Source organism: Macrobrachium rosenbergii, chromosome 2 (genome assembly GCF_040412425.1).
Source record: "Macrobrachium rosenbergii isolate ZJJX-2024 chromosome 2, ASM4041242v1, whole genome shotgun sequence".
NCBI lineage: Eukaryota > Metazoa > Arthropoda > Malacostraca > Decapoda > Palaemonidae > Macrobrachium > Macrobrachium rosenbergii.
Window position 1 is genome coordinate 30,513,173 of NC_089742.1, and position 25,126 is coordinate 30,538,298.

Genomic DNA, 25,126 nt, shown 5'->3' on the forward strand with positions numbered 1-25,126 from the left:
TTCACTCTCAACCTCTAAGCCAAGATTTCAGCAGCCAAACCATTTTATTTGAAAACTCTAACCAATCACTTTCGTGGCGAATGAAAATCTGGTTGCATGTATTGACCCTTTCCTTTTGAAATGACTGAAAGTAAAGTTAACCTTACTTTTAAATGATCCTGTTCTTGGTGGTAAGTAGTCTACATTTACCAAACACAAATGGATGTAATTTAGATTTAGGGATCAAGCCAGCAACTAAGTCTGTCACAACCATGTCCCCAAATAGGACTCATTCTAAATAAATGAAAGGTATTTAGTAGTATCCTGGTAATAAGGACTGAGTATGATCTAGGATGCTTCTTGATTCTCTCATGGGGAACACAGGCCTCGGTAAGATGGTCACTTTTCCATGGAATTACTTGAATGTGCTGGACAGTGAACTTCCATTATGAGACAGTTAGCCTTACTGTACCCGTATATGGGCAAGAATTGATTAGTTTATGATGAAGTGTTGTTAAATCGAAGTTCCGATATTGTTGCCATCAGAAATGTCATTTCAGCTGGATTGGTGGTGTTCCTTACACATCTGCCTAATTTCATTATTTTACAAGATTTAACTCTATTTTAAGTAGTCATATTTCTGTGCAATTACACAGAACAGTTTGACTGACCTAGTTAAAAGGATAATTATAGATTAGATTACAATAGAGATTTTATTTTATAAAATTGTAAAATTTCCCATAAAAATGATTTTACATAATAATATTCAGTGTAAATCTTTTGGAACATGAGTAGATAACATGAAAATTATCTTTATTAGTCAACCTCCTCGACTTTGGGACCACCAGCGCTACCCTGATAACCTGCATTAGCTGCATAGCCTCCTTGACCATGGACTTTGCTGGCTAAAGGTCTCCACACTTTTTCTAACTCATTCATCTGATATTCGAACTCATCTTTCTCTGCCAGTTGATTTGCTTCCAGCCACCGAAGGGTTTCTTCTGCTTTCTGCTCTACACATCGTTTTTCATCAGCAGACAACTTGTCTGCCACTGAAACTCTGAAAACTGCAGACTTGACGCTATAACACATTGACTCAAGACGATTCTTAGCTTCCACTCTTTCTCTCTGCTTGTCATCCTCTTCCTTGTACCTTTCAGCATCATTAACCATCTTCTCGATTTCTTCCTTACTCAGACGTCCTTTGTCATTGGTGATGGTGATCTTATTTTCCTTTCCAGTAGACTTATCAACTGCAGAAACATTGAGAATTCCATTAGCGTCGATGTCAAAAGTGACTTCAATCTGAGGTACTCCTCTGGGAGCAGGTGGTATTCCACTCAGTTCAAATTTACCTAATAGATTATTGTCTTTAGTCATTGGACGTTCACCTTCATAAACCTGAATTAGAACACCTGGCTGGTTATCTGCATAAGTTGTGAAGATCTGCTGCTGTTTTGTAGGAATTGTAGTGTTCCTCTTGATAAGAGCAGTCATAACACCTCCAGCAGTTTCAATACCTAGGGAAAGAGGGGCCACATCTAGAAGTAAGACGTCTTTAACTCCTTCAGATTGGTCTCCCCTTAAGATTGCTCCCTGTACAGCAGCACCATAAGCCACGGCTTCATCTGGGTTGATAGATTTATTCAGTTCCTTTCCATTAAAGAAGTCCTGAAGCAGTTTCTGAATCTTAGGAATACGAGTAGATCCTCCAACAAGGACTATTTCTGCAATACTTCCCTTGTCTAGCTTTGCATCCCTCAGAGCTTTTTCTACAGGCTCAAGTGTACCTCTGAAGAGGTCTGAGCAAAGTTCATCAAAACGAGCCCTTGTAATGGAAGTATAGAAGTCAATGCCTTCAAAAAGAGAGTCAATTTCAATACTAGCCTGTGTAGAAGAAGATAGAGTCCTCTTTGCTCTTTCACATGCTGTCCTAAGACGTCTAATTGCTCGTTTGTTGGTTGTTAAGTCCTTCTTGTATTTACGCTGGAACTCTTGAACGAAATGGTTTACCATTCTGTTATCAAAGTCTTCTCCACCAAGGTGTGTATCACCAGCTGTAGCTTTCACTTCAAAGACGCCTTCATCAATACTAAGAATGGAAACATCGAAAGTACCACCACCAAGGTCAAAAATAAGAACATTCTTTTCTCCTCTCAAGCCCACTTTCTTATCAAGTCCATAAGCAATGGCAGCAGCTGTTGGTTCATTGATGATCCTAAGGACATTGAGTCCTGCAATAGCTCCAGCATCTTTAGTTGCCTGTCTCTGAGAGTCATTGAAGTAAGCAGGAACTGTGATGACAGCATCCTTGACTGTCTTTCCCAAATAGGCTTCTGCAGTTTCCTTCATCTTAGTCAGTACCATAGAAGAGATTTCTTCTGGGTTGAAAGTCTTTGTCTCACCTTTGAATTCCACCTTCATCTTTGGTTTTCCTCCTTCACTGACAACAGTGAAAGGCCAATGTTTCATGTCACTCTGAACTGTTGGGTCGTCGAATTTCCTTCCAATGAGGCGCTTTGCATCGAACACTGTGTTGTTAGGGTTCATGGCCACCTGGAATGGAAATGACCACTTGCTATTTATTGTGATTTTTTAAAACTTTGGACACTTGTATTATTATTAACATTTGCATAGAGGTTTTCCAGATTGCTTTTAAGGACAGTTTCTACAATGAGCATCTTTTTCAGCTTGAATATATAGTGTGGTAAATCTTTCACTTACCTGATTCTTTGCAGCATCTCCTATGAGTCTCTCAGTGTCCGTGAAGGCCACATAGGAAGGGGTGGTCCTGTTTCCTTGGTCGTTGGCGATGATCTCCACTTTTCCGTGCTGGAAAACGCCCACGCAGGAGTAGGTGGTTCCCAAGTCAATACCAATGGCTGGAGTCTCCATTCTGTAATTATGAAAAAGTGAATTATTGAAAACTCATCATTTCTGCTTGAAGGAATGAATGTATTTCCATTGTCCATTCTTGTGACTTTTGGAAATAACTGAAGTATCATTCCACTTCCATAAATTTTGCTCTTGATTAATAAATTGTAAATATATATTCAATGTTCATAAGAATGTTGGTAGTCAACTTACATTTAAAGTTTTAAATCTAGCGCTTCCTAATCAAAGCCAGCAGACAGTAAAGGTGTTTCGCTCCAAGCAAATAGTACGAACTTCTTAGTGTTTCACTAAGATCGCTCCTTACACTATTCGAGTTTTTAGAAGATTACCCAACTGTGTTTACTGATGATCACTTTAATAAGAGGAGTTCGCTCGCTTCGCAGTTTTGTGCTTGTGGTTGCCCTGATTGCTTGTTGTCAACTGAATGCAACGGCAACGTCGATGCCCATTTATACCCGGGCACAGGTGGTCTAGAAGACTCGAGGCGTTGCTATGGTCACCGATGCAGGTGTTGCCAACTTGCGTTACCTCACAGGATTAGTTGCCATTGATTGCAATAAACGATATCTGAGTTTTAAAAAACCGAATTGAGAGAAATAAAGAATGTGTTTGTCTACTTAAAATGTCAAGTGTTCGAACTTCTATCGTTCTTTTTTGGTGATGAATCACAGTGATTTCATCAACGTTTGAATATTTCCATGCTTGAATTGTTCTTATTTACTTCCCGAGTATTTTTGTGTGAGAATGATTAGGAATTTTCTCTTTATGTGCTAAGAGTTAAAAATGAAAATTCATAACTTTCTCTGGCTAAACTCAGTAAAACTGAAGAAGTTATATTTTTCTGAAAATTTACGGTAAATAATGAAATAGAGGTTCATTTTTCTTTTGCGCAATTGTGGCATTTGTAAATTATACATCACATATTAACAAAATACACTCACACGCACACACACATATATATATATGCATATATACATACATACACACACATATACATATATATATATATATATATATATATATATATATATATATATATATATATATATTATATAATTTTATAATTTCACACCATTCCCTCAGGCATATCATACAGTATATCATCTCTTGACGCTATCGTAACAACAGATTAGTAAATGCCATTGCTTCAGAGTAATATATACGCTATTTTTCTTTCCATATTTATTCAATGTTCTTGTGGATATTATCAACAAAAATAATTTTATTTCTTTATCAAATTGCTAAATGTAAAGAAAACGCCGTTTTATTCATATGACTAATAAATATAAATCTATTGGTTGTTATCATTCACTGAAATCTCCACATTATAGTATTTACCATAGTCATAGAATTCTCTACCAGATGCCACTAATAACAAATGATGGGTAGAACGTTAACAGTAAACAAAACGAACGTCGAGATCATTCTATCAATCTAGAAACTCTTCCGTGACGCCACATTTTCCAAGTTGAGTCAGTGGCAACTGCTAGAGTGACGTTACTCATCTTGGCACCTCTCCGGAATCGGTGGCCATGGCAACGCCTCGAGGCTTCTAGATCGCCTGCACCCGGGTATAAGTGAGCGGACAGGCAGAGGCCGCATTCAGTCGATAGCAACTAGCAAGTGCTAATACGAGCAGGAAGCCACTGAGCGAATATAACTTTCTCTTGGTGCGAAAATCCCAGATATTCGTAGTTTGGTGGGAATCGCCTCAGGAATTGTTGTCAGCGTTATCAGAGGACAGGAAATAGTAAGGTAAATTCCGTGGAAATACTTCAACCAATACTTAAAGCTTTTCCAGAACTTTAGTTAGTAAGTTTACAGATATGCAGAGAACATACTGGTTTCCCATTTATACAGATGTGAATTGAATTTGCAATTTTCATAATTTTGAAGGCATATGATCAACATTAACAAGTCAGTTAAAAATAGCTTCTGTTTAGGAGAATGCTAGTGTGATTTTATATACAAATGACATAAATTATAAGTAAAGTTTAAAATACAGTTGATGACAGTGAACAGTGTATATTAACGATGTTAATCATACAGGCAGAATGGACACTCCAGCCATTGGCATTGACTTGGGAACCACCTACTCCTGCGTGGGCGTTTTCCAGCACGGAAAAGTGGAGATCATCGCCAACGACCAAGGAAACAGGACCACCCCTTCCTATGTGGCCTTCACGGACACTGAGAGACTCATAGGAGATGCTGCAAAGAATCAGGTAGGTGAAAGACTAATTTATGTGCAAAGAAGATACTTAGATTAGAAGAAAAAGATTCAGATATTAGCTGCTGATGTAATGCTTCCAACATATTTTATGAGCTTCATAAGCAAAGAAATGCTAACACACGTCTTAAGAAACTCACAATATTCTTTAATTGCATTCCAGGTGGCCATGAACCCTAACAATACAGTGTTCGATGCAAAGCGCCTCATTGGAAGGAAATTCGACGACCCAACAGTTCAGAGTGACATGAAACACTGGCCTTTCACTGTTGTCAGTGAAGGAGGAAAACCAAAGATGAAGGTGGAATTCAAAGGTGAGACGAAGACTTTCAACCCAGAAGAAATCTCTTCTATGGTACTGACTAAGATGAAGGAAACTGCAGAAGCCTATTTGGGAAAGACAGTCAAGGATGCTGTCATCACAGTTCCTGCTTACTTCAATGACTCTCAGAGACAGGCAACTAAAGATGCTGGAGCTGTTGCAGGACTCAGTGTCCTTAGGATCATCAATGAACCAACAGCTGCTGCCATTGCTTATGGACTTGATAAGAAAGTGGGCTTGAGAGGAGAAAAGAATGTTCTTATTTTTGACCTTGGTGGTGGTACTGATGTTTCCATTCTTAGTATTGATGAAGGCGTCTTTGAAGTGAAAGCTACAGCTGGTGATACACACCTTGGTGGAGAAGACTTTGATAACAGAATGGTAAACCATTTCGTTCAAGAGTTCCAGCGTAAATACAAGAAGGACTTAACAACCAACAAACGAGCAATAAGGCGTCTTAGGACAGCATGTGAAAGAGCAAAGAGGACTCTATCTTCTTCTACACAGGCTAGTATTGAAATTGACTCTCTTTTGAAGGCATTGACTTATACTTCCATTACAAGGGCTCTTGATGAACTTTGCTCAGATCTCTTCAGAGGTACACTTGAGCCTGTAGAAAAAGCTCTGAGGGATGCAAAACTAGACAAGGGAAGTATTGCAGAAATAGTCCTTGTTGGAGGATCTACTCGTATTCCCAAGATACAGAAACTACTTCAGGACTTCTTTAATGGAAAGGAACTGAATAAATCCATCAACCCAGATGAAGCTGTAGCTTATGGTGCTGCTGTGCAGGGAGCTATCTTAAGAGGAGACCAGTCTGAAGGAGTTAAAGATGTCTTACTTCTGGACGTGGCCCCTCTTTCCCTAGGTATTGAAACTGCTGGAGGTGTTATGACTGCTCTTATCAAGAGGAACACTACAATTCCTACAAAACAGCAGCAGATCTTCACAACTTATGCAGATAACCAGCCAGGTGTTCTAATTCAGGTTTATGAAGGTGAACGTCCAATGACTAAGGACAATAATCTATTAGGTAAATTTGAACTGAGTGGAATACCACCTGCTCCCAGAGGAGTACCTCAGATTGAAGTCACTTTTGACATCGACGCTAATGGAATTCTCAATGTTTCTGCAGTTGATAAGTCTACTGGAAAGGAAAATAAGATCACCATCACCAATGACAAAGGACGTCTGAGTAAGGAAGAAATCGAGAAGATGGTTAATGATGCTGAAAGGTACAAGGAAGAGGATGACAAGCAGAGAGAAAGAGTGGAAGCTAAGAATCGTCTTGAGTCAATGTGTTATAGCATCAAGTCTGCAGTTTGTGAGCCTTCAGTGGCAGACAAGTTGTCTGCTGATGAAAAACGATGTGTGGAACAGAAAGCAGAAGAAACCCTTCGGTGGCTGGAAGCAAATCAACTGGCAGAGAAAGAAGAGTTCGAATATCAGATGAATGAGTTAGAAAAATTGTGGAGACCTTTAGCCAGCAAGGTCCATGGTCAAGGAGGCTATGCAGGCAATGCAGGTTATCAGGGTAGCACTGGTGGTCCCACTGTCGAGGAGGTTGACTAATTGAGAATTTTTGTTTACTGTTTCAGAGCTTGAAGATAAAGTTAAGAATATTATCTACCTTTTATATTGTATGCAGAAAATGTATTTTCCATTTTTATAAATAAATACACTCAAAATGTTTAATTAAAGCCTTGTTTTTCCTTTAACCTTGAGTAGCAGAATTTTTCTTGTATGTCTCCTATTTCTTGTATAACATCCTAATTACTGTATGTTCAGTGAGGCATATCAATATTGGATAAATCTCACTGTATTTGAATTGCCATATGAAATGAAAGACTCAGGTCAGGTCTAGGATCAAAGGAAACCGCCCACCTTTAGAGTCATCTTTAAAAAAACAGAAATAAGATAAACAAAACTGTAAATAGGGTGCCCAAATGCAAATGATGGTTCCTTTTACTTAAACTGACATTTAATGAATTCTGAGGCTGAGAATACCATTATTTTTTACTGAGTAAAGACTTTGATAGCTTTAATTAATCTGGAAAAATTTGGCGAAACAAAAACACTTCTGCATCATTTCTCTTGCAAGTTTTCCAGTTCTTGAACAAGTCAGCCTTTCAAGTACCTTATCGTACCGCTAACGTTTATTGGCACCTGTTGAATGACTATTCAGCTGTGTTGACAAAAAAGCAGTGTTTATTAACGACACCAAAGATCTGTTTTCTATCGCAACTGATGAATGCAAGAAAGAAATTAGTATATCGCTATTTGATCAAAATGACATGAAAACACTGAGGAATTTGAGTAAAGACAAGGAACTCATTTTTCTAGACCAAATAAAGGGAAAGGTGTCACCATTATGAAGAGAAGTGATTCTTTGGAAAAAAATGATGCACATCCTCAATGACCCAGCACATTTGAAAAAAAGTCAAAAGGATCCATATAAAAACACGCTTCTTCTAGAGGATAAAGGCAAACCGTTTTTTGAACTATCTGAACAGAGGAAAATAATAACAGAAGAAGAGTAGAAATATTTATATGCCTCAGGTTCTAACCCTGGTGTCCTTTATGGTTCAGTCTACTGTACCCGTGAATTAGAGGCAGTAATATGTTCATTACACTTTTGATGTCTTGATGAGTGGGTTTAGGCAACATCTGGTCTTAGTAACATTTGGTCTTGGTGAAATATGTTAGGACTTATACATAAGTTAGTTATAATAGAGAGTGTGAGCATCAGTGAGTCAAAACAAATTCCGATAATCTAAAAAAATGAATGAGTATTATTTGAAGACATCATAATGATCACTTTCTAGAGCACTTGGAAACTTATAATCATCTCTCTGGTCGTCCTTAAGGACTCTGCATAAAACAACTTGCTGACAATCTTTCTTCCCTCCTTCAAAAAAGCCATTGGGGGATATTTTGTTGACGTTTTTAATATGTCCAAGCATTTTGAATGGGCCCGGCATATTCCTGTTTGTGGCAGAATGTATAATTTTGAGCTGAGGAGATTTTCTATGTGTGGCTGCTCAGTTTTCTTTTTAGCAAGAAATACTGCTCAATAATCTCTGTAGCACTCTCCTTCCTATTCTTCAACAACGCTCTTTAAACTCCTTTTGTCCTAACCATTAAATGAAGATGAGGAATCTCTTCTCAGATCAGCTTTCTCTAGGCCCCTTATGAAGATCTTAGTACCACTAACTTTTTATGGGCAATAATCTAAAACTGGACTGTGACCCTGAATAGAAGGAGGAGCCTTTGTTTGTTTAAGAGATTCCTGAGCAATTCTCCTTCTAATCTCCTTAACAAGTATAACACTTTTAGCTGTCTAATGATAACAAGGAATATGATAATGGAACCCTGAGATGCATCAGCATATTGAACTTAGAAATAAACTAAGGCAAATGTTTTCTGATAGGCCTGACTAAAACTGCCTCCAAAAAGATGGGAGTGAATTCAGGTGTGATATGTGTTTTTGCCAATGACCTGACCCTTCCTTTTAATATAGACTCAAATTCTCCTAGTTTAGCTATCCTCTTCATATGCTATAAATGTTGCTTTTGGCATTACTTTCAAATGCTTATTAACCACAAGCCTGCATGACCTTCTAAACTTTGAAGTAAATTTTGGAAACTGTGAACTTGACATATAAGTGACTAGCATCCATAAGCCTAAGATGATAACGAAAGTAAATATACATTGTTCATTTATTTATTATAAAAACATAAAATTCCCAGCCAACATTTAAAATCATAGATGTATTAACATGTCAATAATAGGCACATGACTTCAGAGAAATGCAAAAATGTTTGGATTAGTCAACCTCCTCGACAGTTGGACCACCAGTTCTACCCTGGCAACCTGCATTGCCTCCATGGCCTCCCTGACCATGGACCTTGCTGGCCAAAGGTCTCCACACTTTTTCTAACTCATTCATCTGATATTCGAACTCCTCCTTCTCTGCCAGTTGATTTGCATCTAGCCACCGAAGGGTTTCTTCTGCTTTCTGCTCTACACATCGTTTTTCATTAGCAGACAACTTGTCTGCCACTGAAGGTTCACAAACTGCAGACTTGACGCTATAACACATTGACTCAAGACGATTCTTAGCTTCCACTCTTTCTCTCTGCTTGTCATCCTCTTCCTTGTACCTTTCAGCATCATTAACCATCTTCTCGATTTCTTCCTTACTCAGACGTCCTTTGTCATTTGTGATGGTGATCTTATTTTCTTTTCCAGTAGACTTATCAACTGCAGAAACATTGAGAATTCCATTAGCGTCAATGTCAAAAGTGACTTCAATCTGAGGTACTCCTCTGGGAGCAGGTGGTATTCCACTCAATTCGAATTTACCCAAGAGATTATTATCCTTAGTCATTGGACGTTCACCTTCATAAACCTGAATTAGAACACCTGGCTGGTTATCTGCATAAGTTGTGAAGATCTGCTGCTGTTTTGTAGGAATTGTAGTGTTCCTCTTGATAAGAGCAGTCATAACACCTCCAGCAGTTTCAATACCTAGGGAAAGAGGGGCCACGTCCAGAAGCAAAACATCTTTAACCCCTTCAGATTGGTCTCCTCTTAAGATAGCTCCCTGTACAGCAGCACCATAAGCTACAGCTTCATCTGGGTTGATAGATTTATTCAGTTCCTTTCCATTAAAGAAGTCCTGAAGTAGCTTTTGAATCTTAGGAATACGAGTAGATCCTCCAACAAGGACGATTTCTGCAATACTTCCCTTGTCTAGCTTTGCATCCCTCAGAGCTTTTTCTACAGGCTCAAGTGTACCTCTGAAGAGATCTGAGCAAAGTTCATCAAAACGAGCCCTTGTAATGGAAGTATAGAAGTCAATGCCTTCAAAAAAGAGTCAATTTCAATGCTAGCCTGCGTAGAAGAAGATAGAGTTCCTCTTTGCTCTTCACATGCTGTCCTAAGACGTCTAATTGCTCTTTTGTTGGTTGTTAAGTCCTTCTTGTATTTACGCTGAAACTCTTGAACGAAATGGTTTACCATTCTGTTATCAAAGTCTTCTCCACCAAGGTGTATCACCAGCTGTAGCTTTTCACTTCAAAAGACGCCTTCATCAATACTAAGAATGGAAACATCGAAAGTACCACCACCAAGGTCAAAAATAAGAACATTCTTTCTCCTCTCAAGCCCACTTTCTTATCAAGTCCATAAGCAAATGGCAGCAGCTGTTGGTTCATTGATGATCCTAAGGACATTGAGTCCTGCAATAGCTCCAGCATCTTTAGTTGCCTGTCTCTGAGAGTCATTGAAGTAAGCAGGAACTGTGATGACAGTATCCTTGACTGTCTTTCCCAAATAGGCTTCTGCAGTTTCCTTCATCTTAGTCAGTACCATAGAAGAGATTTCTTCTGGGTTGAAAGTCTTTGTCTCACCTTTGAATTCCACCTTCATCTTTGGTTTTCCTCCTTCACTGACAACAGTGAAAGGCCAATGTTTCATGTCACTCTGAACTGTTGGGTCGTCGAATTTCCTTCCACTGAGGCGCTTTGCATCGAACACTGTGTTGTTAGGGTTCATGGCCACCTGGAATGGAAATGACCACTTGCTATTTATTGTGATTTTTAAAACTTTGGACACTTGTATTATTATTAACATTTGCATAGAGGTTTTCCAGATTGCTTTTAAGGACAGTTTCTACATTGAGCATCTTTTCAGCTTGAATATATAGTGGTAAATCTTTCACTTACCTGATTCTTTGCAGCATCTCCTATGAGTCTCTCAGTGTCCGTGAAGGCCACATAGGAAGGGGTGGTCCTGTTTCCTTGGTCGTTGGCGATGATTTCCACTTTTCCGTGCTGGAAAACGCCCACGCAGGAGTAGGTGGTTCCCAAGTCAATGCCAATGGCTGGAGTCTCCATTCTGTTGTGGCAATAAAGAGGAAACTAATATCAACTGATAATTTCTGAAAGAGGTGTGCTGTTTAGTCTTTTGCTTACTTTTGGTCTCATTCATTACAAGTGTATTCCAACACACTTGATGGAAGACCATAGCATATAATTCCTTGTAAATTCCACTTATAAACAAGAATACTTAAGAAAACATTTCCTCAATAAAACTTACCTCTAATGTCTATACTCTTAAAATCCTCGATGTCAGGAAACTGTTATTCAGAATTATACTATTTTCCACCACGAAAATAGTTATCAAAGCTTCCTCGTTCGCAGCTATCTGCCTGTGTTAGCTACAAGCGTTTGAGAGTTACTGAACACTCAAGCGTCCCCTCTGCCAATATATACTCAAGCACAGGTGGTCTAGAAGTCTCTGGGCTGTTGCTGCTAAATGAAGTGATTGCCAAGATGCCCTGTACCATTAGACCTATTGCCAGCGCGCGCGCCATTGCAAAGAGAAAATTTACCTTTTTTTTTAACATTACAATTAAAATCAGGTACTAAAAGAAGAAGAAGAAGAGGTATTAGGTACTTTTATTAATGAACTGCGTCAGTCCATGATGCCATGAGTAATATCTTGAGTTAGTGATCATTTCAGAAATTGTTTTTATTTGGGCTCATAGCTGCAGGCAGGGGTGTTGCACTTCGGTGTCAGATCTTTCGATGAATATTAGATGTATAAATAGACAGATGAATTAAAACGATAGATGAATAAGAGCATTAAGTAAATTATAAATAGGGTAAAATCAATAAACTATATATGTACGAAGCATATTTGAGAATAATCAAGCAAAAAGAGATTCCACTTAGATGAGGCGGTAAAATCTTTGCAAACCATTATCAGGAACATCAAAGAAACCGAGAATAGAAAAGAAATGAAAATTTTTATCTTAAAGTGAATTCTGAGCCAGGGACTAAAAATGAAAATAAGTCATTAATAATAATAATAATAATAATAATAATAATAATAATAATAATAATAATAATAATAATAATAATAAATTAAAGATCTTAAAAATGGGTTAATTGTTCAAGGAAATAGCTGAAGGTGTATTGTAGAGAAGACTCTACATTAATCACCGTTGGAAGATGGTTGTCCAAATGCAAAAATTTGTCAGAAATGTTATGCACGAAATTTGGCCAAATTTACACAAAATTTTTTCCCACTAAATTTTGCAAAAATTGGTCAAAATTTGTATATAGAATTTCTTAAAATTTGGCCAAATTTACGAAAATATTTTTACACTATATTTTGCAAAAATTGGTCAAAATTTTATTTATAATATTTCGTAAAATTTGGCACAAATATTTTGCACAAAATTTGGCCACATTTATCCAAGTTTTTTATTTTATAAAACTGGGCCAAATTTATCCAGTTTTTTAGATAAAATTTGGCCAGATTTATCCAAAGTTTTTTGTATAAAATATGGCCAAAATTATCCAAAGTTTTTTTTGTATAAAATTTGACCAAATTTATTCAGTTTTTTGTATAAAATTTTACCAAATTTATCCAAAGTTTTTTGTATAAAATTTGGCCAAATTTATCCAAGTTTTAATTTTTATAAAATTCGGCCAAATTTTCCCAAAGTTCTTTGTAAAAAAATTTGGCCAAATTTATCCAAAGTTTTTTTTTTATATAAAATTTGGTCAAATTTATCAAAGTTTTTTTTGTATAAAATGTCTCCAGATTTATCCAATTTTTTTTTTTTTATAAAATTTGGCCAATTTTATCCAAAATGTTATGCATATAATTTTGCCAAATTTATCCAAAGTTTTTTAGTATAAAATTTTGCCAAATTTGTCCAAATTTTTTTGCACAGATTCAACAATAGTTGCGAAAAACTCTACGGATTCTGTTGGAGAACTTGCAGGTGAGGCTTTACAAAGAAAATGGACATCAAACTTGGTGTTCAAGTGACGTATACCAGCCAAGTATCGTTTAGATTATATTTCTTTAACGACGTAACGAGAAATACGTTTGCGTCACAATTTAGCATGCACGCGTGCGTGGGCGTTGACATATGCACGCACACGTTTAAATCGCGATTAGATATACGCGCAATGTCATGCAGTATAAAGTAAAGTAAGAAAGAGAGATTGAAATATCTTTCTTCACAACAGATACATATCTTGACAAAATTTGTATGCGTGTGGGACGCTTATATATGTGCATATACACGTTCAAATCGTGATTAAATAAACGTGCAATATCATGTAAATAAAGTAAGACAACAGAGAGATACAATTACGTGTTAAATAAACACCAAACGCGCTCATAAAGATCTCGAGAATTGCAAACAACTTGGAAATTGAACCAGACGCCGTCGCCGAGCGAGACCAACTCAGTGACGTCATCAAAGTGGGCGGAGCCTTTCTGGCACCTTCTAGTGACTGGGAGTCTGCAGTTTTGTGAATTGGCAGGAAACTGATTTATTTATTTCTTATTTGAATACCCAGTGTTTCTGTCTTTATGAATATTCAGTTTTTCAGATAAAAATGGATTATTTTACTGATGAACTGTTAAATATTTAAAGACAGAAAGCTGAAAAAATACTGATGTTTATTGATGAATAAATCAAGATAATTTCTGAGCGGGAAAATGACTTCCTTGGAAGACAGCTCCAGAATTTGCTTTAAGAGAGAGAGAGAGAGAGAGAGAGAGAGAGAGAGAGAGAGGAGGAATCTGATACAAAGTTTCTAAGCAATGACGTGAGATGATGCTCCAAGCGATGTCTAGCATTCATTGGTGGTCACCAGTCCAAGGCCTGACCAAACTCAGTCATTTAACTCAGGAGGTTTGGCAATTTATATTATACATTTTTTAAACCTATCCCAGTAACATAAATTGAAAACCATAGATCAATTAATGAACTGATAAATAAAAATTTAATATCTATATCCCCTTAAGATTTATAAAGCACAAAAAAAAAAAATTTCAAAAAATGAAAATCATAAACTTAATTCAACTGTGGAATTTTATCTCTTTTATAAATGAATTAATAGATAGAAAAATAAAATAAATAAGTAGACAAATAAATAACAAGTAAACAATGCACTGAAGTTTCTTCGGCGCAATCAAGTTTTCTGTACAGCAGCTACAGCGCACAATCAAGACCACCGAAAATAGATCTATCTTTCGGTGGTCTCGGTATAATGCTGTATAAACCGCGGCCCATGAAACTTTAACAACGGCCGGGTTGTGGCCTATCCTATATCGTTGCCAGAAGCACGATCATGGCTAACTTTAACCTTAAATAAAATGAAAACCACCACTGAGGCCAGGGGCTGCGATCAACATACCAATTGGTATGTTTGATGATTGAGGGCGGACAGGTGCAGACGAGTCGAAAAAGGTAGACAAAGTGCCAGAAAAAGTTTGCAGAAAAAGTGCAGACAAAGTGCTGACAGGCAGACAAAGTGTTGACAGAAAAAGTGGCAGACAAATTGGACAAAAAGTGCAAAAAGTGCTGACAAAAAGTGCTGCTGACAGAAAAAGTGCAGACAAAGTGCTGACAGAAAAAGTGCAGACAAAGTGCTGACAGAAAAAGTGCAGACAAAGTGCTGACAGAAAAAGTGCAGACAAAGTGCTGACAGAAAAAGTGCAGACAAATTGCTGACAGAAAAAGAGACTGCTGACAAAAAGTGCAGACATTGTTGACAGAAAAGACAAATTGACAGAAAAGTGCACAAGTGTTGATAGAAAAGTGCAGACAACGTTGACAGAAAAGGCAGACAAATTGTTGACAGAAAAAGTGCAAATTGCTGCAGACAAAGTGCTGACAGAAAGTGCAGACAAATTGAAAAAGTGCAGGACAAAGTGCTGACAGAAAAAGTGCAGACAAAGTGCTGACAAAAAAGTGCTGACAGAAAAGACAGTGACAGAAAGTGCAGAAAAGTGCAGTGCAGACAGACAGAAAGTGCAGAACAGAAAAAGTGCGACAAAGACAGGAAAGTGAGGACAGAAAAAACTGCGGACGGACAGACATACCCGGCACAATATTTTTTTTTTTTTCAGAAAGTTAAAAAGAAGTCCGAACTTACCTTCGGTTCTTCGTAACCGGTTCCCGGCCGGTTTGCGAAGCGTATCCGTACCCGAGGTTACTTTACCCGTTAGTCAGCTCTTGAGACGAAGCAGAAGGCGTAGTGTATTATTATTATTATTATTATTATTATTATTATTATTATTATTATTATTATTATTATTATTACAGAATTATTATTTATACAGAGTTCATAATTTTTATTATATATATTTTAAAAATTTTTACTGCAGTACTGAAAACGTTATCTTTTATTGAAATTGATAATTTCTATGAATAGAATAAAAAATAAAAAAATAAAAAAATTTGCAGTCAATTATATATATATATGTATATGTATATGTATATATATATATATATATATATATATATATATATATATATATATATATATAAATGCTTACTAATATATTTTATATTTTGTAATCATACATCAATTATTTCACTCGCGAAAAAAAAATTCTCATTGTAACAGAAAAAATAACGACCCAGCAATAATAAAACTCACGGGTATTTATACCCAGCACACTCACTGACACTCGGTCGGCGAGGTTTACGTGAGTGGGCGGTTGGTGGGCGGGTGGGCGGGAGGGAGAAGGGCGCCGCCACCTCCCGAAAAACCTCCTCACGGGAGAGGAGTGGCAGGTTATACCGTCACCCTCTCGAGGCTTCTAGACTAATGCTGCCAGCGTATAAATGTCTAGTACGCGCCTCCCGGTCTTCAGTTGAGTTCAGACAGTGAACGAGTTGACGTCGAAGGCGACTGACTATAGCTTGTTTCCCGAGAGCTTCTTCTTCTCTCTTCTCAGGAAGTGCGCGAAGCGAAACTACAGAACTTTTTAATTTGAAGAGTTTAGTGAGACAGCTTCTTGAAGGTAAGATGAATACAAGCCATTTGTTTGTACCGGCAAATTCACACTGATTTTGTAGAGTTAACATTTGTAAATTCAGATTTGATTTCATAGCATTCTTGAAGACCATTCTACACTGTATTCTAAGCAATGGCTAGTTAATTTAGTCGATTCTAAAGACAAGCAGTCTTCTTCTTGAAATGTTTATTTTTCCATTTTACAAAATATAATATCACTTTTAGAATTTTGCGCTCGGGAAATCAAATTAGTTTGTAGTTTCCACTCTGCTCTCATTAAAGAGAAATTGTTTAGACAATCAGCTTCATTCATAATTTATTGATTTCCTATATATAGCACTGAACAATACAGACGATCAAAACCTCTGGAATTAAAACTTCAGTGAGTGAATCAAAGTATTCACAAGTATTCCTTTTCACCTTTCCTTAAAATAAATCCTGTTGATGTAACTGATATCGTTTTCATAATTAAGGCCTATGTTCCAGAAGATAGATAAAACTGTTTTATCTAGACCTACTTCCTTCAACTTGCAGAACAATTCTGATAGTATATGAATTTACTTCATCTATATATAAGTTCACAATATTCATACCATAATTCTTTCACCAGATGTCAGCCCCAGCCATTGGTATTGACTTGGGAACCACCTACTCCTGCGTGGGCGTTTTCCAGCACGGAAAAGTGGAAATCATCGCCAACGACCAAGGAAACAGGACCACCCCTTCCTATGTGGCCTTCACGGACACTGAGAGACTCATAGGAGATGCTGCAAAGAATCAGGTAAGGATACAAAAGTTCATGTGCTTTATCAGCAAAATTCTAATTACTTAGACTTTAGCAATGCTGTAAAACCTTTATTTTGTCAATAAATTTCACATAGACTTCAAACTTAGCATTTCATGTGACTGTAGGAAATAAGGTTCACTGACAGAACGTCTGTCGAAGGTGTCTGTAAGTATCTCAAGAACTTGTAGAACTGCACTGGTGACAGTTGTTCAGAAAAGTGAAGTGGGTAATTCTGCTCATTCCAGGTGGCCATGAACCCCAACAACACAGTGTTCGATGCAAAAAGACTCATTGGAAGGAAGTTCGAAGACCCAACAGTTCAGAGTGACATGAAACATTGGCCTTTCACTGTTGTCAATGAAGGAGGAAAACCAAAGCTTAGAGTTGAATTCAAAGGTGAAATGAAGACATTCAACCCAGAAGAAATCTCTTCCATGGTACTGACCAAGATGAAGGAAACTGCAGAAGCTTACCTAGGAAAGACAGTTAAAGATGCTGTCATCACAGTTCCTGCATACTTTAACGACTCTCAGAGACAGGCTACAAAAGATGCTGGCACAATTGCTGGGATCAATGTTCTTAGAATTATCAATGAACCAACCGCTGCTGCCATAGCCTATGGCCTTGATAAGAAGGGAGGAATGAGGGGAGAAAAGAATGTTCTTATTTTTGACCTTGGTGGTGGTACTTTCGATGTTTCTATTCTTAGTATTGATGAAGGTGTCTTTGAAGTCAAATCTACTGCTGGTGATACGCACCTTGGTGGAGAAGACTTTGATAACAGAATGGTAAACCATTTCGTTCAGGAGTTCCAGCGCAAGTACAAGAAGGACCTAACAACCAACAAGCGAGCAATTAGACGTCTTAGGACAGCATGTGAAAGAGCAAAGAGGACTCTATCTTCTTCTACACAGGCTAGCATTGAAATTGATTCCCTCTATGAAGGCACTGACTTTTATACATCTATTACCAGGGCCCGTTTTGAGGAACTATGCTCTGATCTCTTCAGAGGTACACTTGAGCCTGTAGAAAAAGCTCTGAGGGATGCAAAGCTAGACAAGGGAACTATTTCAGAAATCGTCCTTGTAGGAGGATCTACTCGTATTCCTAAGATTCAGAAGCTACTTCAGGATTTCTTCAATGGAAAGGAATTGAATAAATCCATCAACCCAGATGAAGCTGTAGCTTACGGTGCTGCTGTACAGGGAGCAATCTTAAGAGGAGACCAGTCTGAAGGAGTGAAAGATGTCTTACTTCTAGATGTGGCCCCTCTTTCCCTAGGTATTGAAACTGCTGGAGGTGTTATGACTGCTCTTATCAAGAGGAACACCACAATTCCCACCAAGCAGCAGCAAGTCTTCACAACCTATGCTGATAACCAGCCAGGTGTTTTGATTCAGGTTTATGAAGGCGAACGTGCAATGACTAAGGACAATAATCTCTTGGGTAAATTCGAATTGAGTGGAATACCACCTGCTCCCAGAGGAGTGCCTCAGATTGAGGTTACTTTTGACATAGACGCCAATGGAATTCTCAACGTTTCTGCAGTTGATAAGTCCACTGGAAAGGAGAACAAGATCACCATCACCAATGACAAGGGCCGTCTGAGCAAGGAGGAAATCGACAGGATGGTGAACGACGCAGAGAAGTACCAGGAGGACGACGCCAAGCAGAGAGAACGTATCGAAGCCAAGAACCGTCTCGAGTCACTCTGCTTCAGCGTCAAGTCTGCCGTCTCGGAGCCCTCCGTGGCAGACAAGCTGTCTGCGGACGAGAAGAGGTCTGTAGAACAGAAGGCAGAGGATTGCTTGAAGTGGCTGGATGCCAACCAGCTCGCCGAGAAGGAGGAATACGAGCACCAGATGAAGGAATTGGAGCAAGTTTGGCGACCCCTGGCTAGCAAGGTCCACGGCCAAGGGGGCAGCTCAGGTCAGCAGGGTTCAGGCAGGGGACCAACTGTTGAGGAAGTTGATTAAGTCAGTAACTGATTAACAGATTTCATAAGTTTATTTATATATTTTTTTTTGGTGAATTATTATGATCTCTTCGCATAGATAAAACTTTGTACTTTATTTTTATCTCTTAGATATTTACAGGGACTGTTCAGTACTGATCTAAATAACTGCTAATGCCTAGTTAAGTGCCATTTTATTTTTCTATAAAATAAAGTCTTGAACTCAATATTCAGTATTATTAAACCTCTTTCTTTCTGAAGTGGGATTGCAGAAAGCTCTGAACAGTGCAGTTCCTTCTATGCAAACAATGCTTCTGGAAAATCTGATATAAAGAATACTTGCTCAACACTTTATAATTCTTTATAAGAAAACAGTTCTCCATGAAAATCAACTCTATACATAATCTTTTCCTCCCTTCAGAAGAAATGAGCTATCCTTGACACTTCTAAAATGAATAGTTCCCAGTGCGCATAGGTAACCCAGGCTGGGAGAAGAAAAGAAACAGAAAACAAGTAAAAACTGAATTATGCTGAAAGAGGACAGGATTACATCACACATAAATTTATCTGTTTATTAATAAGAATAAGCTTCTAAGGAAACTTAACATATAATTACTCATTCACTTAGCGACTGACTGAACTATGATAAAAATTACAATTATTAAATGGCGTTGCAGTGTCGAAGGTCACTTTCACTGGTAATGAAGTCATTTAGCCTAATTTCCTTAATCTAACAACACATGTATACAGCCAGTCGTATGTATACGTATATTGCACCCATACGTGCAATACACGCATACATACGTGGATTGCATACACAAATCCGGATGCAAACGCCTGACTCACACGTTGCTGATTGAAAGAGTTGCCAAAGAGCATTAATGGCAGACTATCGGTCTAATTTTCCAAGCCTTGTAAAGGTTGCCTCGGCTACTTGCTGCTTTATGCGCTACAATAAAAACATCAGTGACACTACTTCATGATAGTCTACTACTTATATACTCCGCTGGGCTAAGTAGCGATATTTAGACCTATTTCTGTAGAGTCTTTGTAATTAAATTGTATAAACATTTATGATATTGATAATTATAAAGTCATATTAGAACAAACAAATGATTTGTGTGGCTCCGTTTATCGGTAACTACAGCGGAAGTGACTCTCGTAAGCAGAAACGTTATCATTGTTATTCTTAATGTGTTGGCTGTCATGATTTCATGTTTCCCATGAGATCACTAACATGCTAAGCAACATTCCTCAGGGTAGAGTGTCTATCTGAGAAAGAAGAGAACAGAGAAACAGGATAAGATAATTTTTTTGTAATGTAGATAATAATTACATATAAATAACAATAATATGATAATTACTTATAACAATAAATATAATAGTTATAAATAAATAACCATAAATAAATCATCAAACAAATAAATGCATAAGTAAATATGCCTTATAAGCCTGAAAAAAGACTAATGATCAGTCTAAAACCGGAAGGAAGTTGCTACGCAACTTACACAAAGGCGTCCGGTGTTCTTGTTAGCCCTCACAAAATCTCATGTTCGTTTAGGCCTAAGGCTAGTTTCCAGACAACGACAAACAAATACAAAACTGAGACCTCACAAATGTACAGTCACCAACAGTGACATTATAGTGACATGTACAAGACGTGTCCGGTAGTTTCACGAACTGCATGAATGTTTTTTTAATTGCTTGTTCTAACAATGGTTGTGATTGTTTCTTTGGATAACTTCATTTCATTCTGGGTTTTGAGGAGGGAACAATATGGAAGACTCATGACCTTTTAATTAAGGAATATGCCAAGCAAAAGAAAGAAGTATTTGTAAGAATTATGTGAAAAGATTAAGAATAATAAAATAACATAAACGACTGATAAACATGTTGCTCAACGTAGTAAACTTTGAAATTGTGACGTCACCGTTGGGAAATTGTCAAGAACTTACTCGTCTTCATAAACAGAACTGAAATACTCTTGTTGAAAATGCGAGACTAACGTCAGTTTTGCCTTGCAAAGGAAAAAGAAATACCTTCTTTTCACAGTCTCGAGTGGATGTTCTAGAACACTTTCCCTAGCTCTGATTAACCCACCCATATTTGGAAACATTCTCCTACTGTGATAAACCAAGTCTCGGTCCTCGGATAAACGCTCCTTCATGGCGCTCCTATATTTAGACGCATATGCATCTCAGGTTTACCAATCAGGGAGTTGCAAAGGGACGACGTCATGGAGCATCTTTCCAATGGGAGACTTCAGGATATAACCAGTGATGTCACCAAAGTGTGACTTTCGACGGGATTGGAGATGAAGTCGTTGACGTCATAGAAGCTCTAGATCGAGGATAAGCCGAGATAATGAAGACTCTAGGAACTGGGTGAATTACTCAGACTACGTGCATTTGGAGAGTACATAAATGGTTTCACTAGGGCACACCTATATATGACGTCATTGACAAGTAAAGGTTACTGCAATATATTTACAAAACCTAATTTACTGTCCTCATTGCAAAAACCGTGAAGTTTTTTTTTTTAATCAATTAGCGTTGGGGAACGATTTCTGAATGTTTCTCTCTTTTGATGTAGAATTTTACCACTTATACCGGTCTAACCAAATTCGGACGCTCTAAATAGGTAACATGGCGTTATTGGTAAGTTATGGTTTCTATAATTTATATATAAAACCTTATTTACTGTCCATATCGCAAACAACACAAAGTTGTTTAAATCAACTAACGTTGAGGTACAATTTATGAATATTTTCTTGTTGAATTAAACTTGATGCTACTTTTACAGGTCTAAGTCTAACCAAATCCAGACTTTCTATACAGGTAAAACGAACAGGTGTTTCATGAAGGAAGCGCACGGAGACAGAATGGTTGCCAAGTAGAGTATACGATAAGGGGACCAGGTTGCCATATATGAGAAAATGGAGCTTGAACTAAATTCACTGTATTATTGAGGAAGGTTCCCCTCGGGATGGCTTCACAGGTTGTTAACCTGGTCCTCAGCTAGTGCTTTCGAGGTGAGGTTCTAGTCTCATGCCTTTTTGTAACGTAACTGTGACCCAGTCTAGTAGGCTAACCTAACATATAATTAACTATAACTATTAAGATATATATATATATATATATATATATATATATATATTATATATATATATATATATATATATCGTGTTTTTTTTTCATTCACAGGAAGTAGAATCAAAGTATTTATAGATCATCGTAGTCTAGATAGGAAAATGACAATAATCTTTATATCTTTATTGTAATAAAATCTTTGTATACAGTTGTTTGTTTATGATTTTACCATCAGGTAAAAATCTGATGAATACTTATCGTACAATGTTGATTGAAGACTTTGAGTAGCCTATTTTGAATCCACGCTAGGGCTATTAGATCAAACTTTGAATAGCCTACTTTGAATCCACTCTAGTCCTATTAGCTCTAATAGGAACCGTAACAATAACTTTAAAAGTAGTAGTAAGATAGTGAAAGCTTCTGTGGTATTACTAGTACTAAAAGCCACTCTCCTCTGAATCAAAGAGAGAGAGAGAGAGAGAGAGAGAGAGAGAGAGATTGTCTGGTTCTAGTGTACATTGTGGGCGATGATTTATGCCTGTCCCATTTTGGTGCCATCTGTACTTACTTTGGCTCTATCTTGCTCCATGGTGAAATATTTGGCGGTAGACACTTACAGTGTACAGAGCGTGTTTTATATGCAGTAATACTGTACATTTACTCATATATATATATATATATATATATATATATATATATATATATATATATATATATATATATATATATATATATATATATATATGTTACATTGCATGTAAAATTTATATTATGCTAAAGTTCTTTTAAAACTTAGTGTCAATCAAATCAAACACGAATTGATTTCTAAAACTCACATGCTGTCTATATCTGTCTATTTAAATTTGTGCATTCTTTGGGTCTTAAACAAAATTTGTGTAAGCAGGAAAATCATTGCAGAACCGGTTAGTAACATAACGCTTTTAAGAGAAAAGGTGTGAGAGGCCGTAAGCACTTAGGCCTACGACGACCCATGGCTTCTTATGTATCCTAAATCCGTGAAGACAGAAGAACAGGCGTTCGCCATAGACCTAACGTGATATTGTGATATCTTAGATTAGACTCCATGTTAAAGAGAGAGAGAGAGAGAGAGAGAGAGAGAGAGAGAGAGAGAGAGAGAGAGAGAGAGAGAGAGAGAGCAAACTATCACTGTTGCCCAACAAAACTTCTCAATGCAAAATAGCCTACGACAGACAGACCCGCATTCTAAAGTGGTCAGTATTCTATTCACTATTCTATTTCAGGGTGGGTAAAGGCATAACAACTGCAATAGCCATAGAGAGAGACAATAGAGAGAGAGAGAGAGGGAGAGAGAGAGAGAGAGAGAGAGAGAGAGAGAGAGAGAGAGAGAGAGAGAATTCATGAATGTATGACTTTAAAAGAGGCGAGACAGATTTTACAGTTGAGCCAAACGTGAAGATAATCGTCCCATCATTTGTGATGTTGCTTGCTTTGAGACGAACCGCAAACAGTGGAGCCTTATTCTTCTTCTTCGCTTCTAATATTTTGCTATTTGTTGTTTTCGTTCTTTTGCGGAGAACTTCGGTCGAAATGAACGAAATATTGCATGTATACATACATGAATTTAGAATATTGTGTACGTAAGCCAGGATGTTTAAACGATATAATTTGAAAGTGTGCCACCTCGCCCTAGTTAATCATTTGGCGGTTGATGAACGCAGTGATTATGTGCTTCTTGAATCAGACACATTAAATATATATATAAAGATGAAAATAACGGTTTTATTAGTTTGAATATATTCCTATCAGAACCTCGTTGAAGCCAAGAAACATTCTAGACTTACGAAAAAAAAAAATAAAAACAGGAAACAAGCTGAAAGTGAATGTATGAATAAACAAATGTAAAACAATTGTTGTCTGTCTTAAACAACCAAAAAGATGGAAAACTAATTCTCAAGGAAAACCCATTCTCAGAGAGAGAGACTATAAATATGGAGAAGTGGGTGGACGGGTGATGTGCCAACTCCTTCACTTCAGGAAGAGATATCGCATGCCGGGCCCTAAAATGGAAAATGGAAGCATTTGATATATATATATATATATATATATATATATATATATATATATATATATATAAAACTGATTCTGATTCTCGAAGATATGGAATGTAATGAATGTGTATAAATAAAGGCAATGTTAAGAATGAAAAATAAATTTGAAACAACGGAGTGGTTGCTAGGCCTTTTGACACAATGGCCTGCTAGTAAAGGACCATTGTCAAAGGCTAGCAACGACTCCATTGTTTCATTTTCTTTTGTTCGTGGCATTAGCCTTTTATATTATACACACACACATATATTACATACACACACACACATATATACATATACACACACATATATATATATATATATATATATATATATAATGACTTGTCTTTACCTTGAAAATAACTAACAACTAAAGGGAAACATGTGATAATTACGTTTCCTTTGTCCTTTAAGTTATCACATGATAGCTTAGCCTTAGTGGAAAGTACCTGTTAGTGTACCGTACCCATAAGGCATAGGTTCGATTACTGACCATGTCAAATGCGCTCATCATACATACTGGTGCAGTAATGACCTTTGGTAGCAAGTTATTCCCAAGGTATAGAGAGAATTTGATGTACTGTACACACAGACACACACACACAATATATATATATATATATATATATATATATATATATATATATATATATGTGTGTGTGTGTGTGTGTGTGTGTGTGTGTGTGTTGGGTTGTAAGTGAATATAAAACTAAATTTGTACTTATTTTTTCCTTTACCTATTTACATAAGGTCCATTAGTATATACAATATGCTGTATAATCAAGTGCATGCAGGTATTTTCTGAATATCCTATTTCAATTTGTATTTTTGCACCATCTCACTCTGTAAATAATCAGAATTAAACTGCTGTGCATGCATCATCAGGCCACAAATGCACCAACACAAAATTCTGACTTTTCAGCACAATCCGTGTGACACCACTCCAAGATTCCATTGCCAATT

General features: G+C 37.2%; 3 protein-coding genes and 1 pseudogene across 5 annotated transcripts; 2 read left to right on the forward strand and 2 right to left on the reverse strand.

Annotated features, from left to right (window-relative positions):
• Positions 1 to 678: 678 nt before the first annotated feature.
• On the reverse strand, positions 679 to 3,308 carry LOC136844523 (heat shock 70 kDa protein cognate 4-like). 3 transcript variants are annotated; one of them, XM_067113830.1, is made up of 3 exons: positions 3,179 to 3,308; positions 2,704 to 2,875; positions 679 to 2,535 (listed from the first exon to the last, which is right to left on the reverse strand). In XM_067113830.1, exons 2-3 carry the CDS (start codon positions 2,872 to 2,874, stop codon positions 796 to 798), a joined length of 1,911 nt encoding a protein of 636 aa, XP_066969931.1. In that variant the 5' UTR covers position 2,875; positions 3,179 to 3,308; the 3' UTR covers positions 679 to 795. The 3 variants fall into 3 exon arrangements, with proteins under 3 accessions (XP_066969931.1, XP_066969930.1, XP_066969932.1); XM_067113829.1 differs by having other exon boundaries at positions 3,067 to 3,307; XM_067113831.1 differs by having other exon boundaries at positions 3,204 to 3,305.
• A 1,168-nt stretch (positions 3,309 to 4,476) lies between these two features.
• Positions 4,477 to 7,126, forward strand: LOC136844568 (heat shock 70 kDa protein cognate 4-like). The gene is made up of 3 exons (XM_067113844.1): positions 4,477 to 4,629; positions 4,924 to 5,099; positions 5,268 to 7,126. Exons 2-3 carry the CDS (start codon positions 4,929 to 4,931, stop codon positions 6,996 to 6,998), a joined length of 1,902 nt encoding a protein of 633 aa, XP_066969945.1. The 5' UTR covers positions 4,477 to 4,629; positions 4,924 to 4,928; the 3' UTR covers positions 6,999 to 7,126.
• Positions 7,127 to 9,133: 2,007 nt separating this feature from the next.
• On the reverse strand, positions 9,134 to 11,662 carry LOC136844578 (heat shock 70 kDa protein cognate 4-like; annotated as a pseudogene).
• Positions 11,663 to 16,069: 4,407 nt separating this feature from the next.
• Positions 16,070 to 19,232, forward strand: LOC136844590 (heat shock 70 kDa protein cognate 4-like). The gene is made up of 3 exons (XM_067113880.1): positions 16,070 to 16,271; positions 16,875 to 17,045; positions 17,297 to 19,232. Exons 2-3 carry the CDS (start codon positions 16,875 to 16,877, stop codon positions 19,025 to 19,027), a joined length of 1,902 nt encoding a protein of 633 aa, XP_066969981.1. The 5' UTR covers positions 16,070 to 16,271; the 3' UTR covers positions 19,028 to 19,232.
• Positions 19,233 to 25,126: the final 5,894 nt, after the last annotated feature.

Bases quoted from the DNA above. Each gene is read 5' to 3' on its own strand.
- LOC136844523 (XM_067113830.1), bottom strand. From the start codon at position 2,874: ATGGAGACTCCAGCCATTGGTATTGACTTGGGAACCACCTACTCCTGC. The intron at 2,536-2,703 runs GTAAGTGAAAGA...TTTCCATTCCAG, and splicing joins GAGATGCTGCAAAGAATCAG to GTGGCCATGAACCCTAACAA.
- LOC136844568 (XM_067113844.1), top strand. From the start codon at position 4,929: ATGGACACTCCAGCCATTGGCATTGACTTGGGAACCACCTACTCCTGC. The intron at 5,100-5,267 runs GTAGGTGAAAGA...ATTGCATTCCAG, and splicing joins GAGATGCTGCAAAGAATCAG to GTGGCCATGAACCCTAACAA.
- LOC136844590 (XM_067113880.1), top strand. From the start codon at position 16,875: ATGTCAGCCCCAGCCATTGGTATTGACTTGGGAACCACCTACTCCTGC. The intron at 17,046-17,296 runs GTAAGGATACAA...TGCTCATTCCAG, and splicing joins GAGATGCTGCAAAGAATCAG to GTGGCCATGAACCCCAACAA.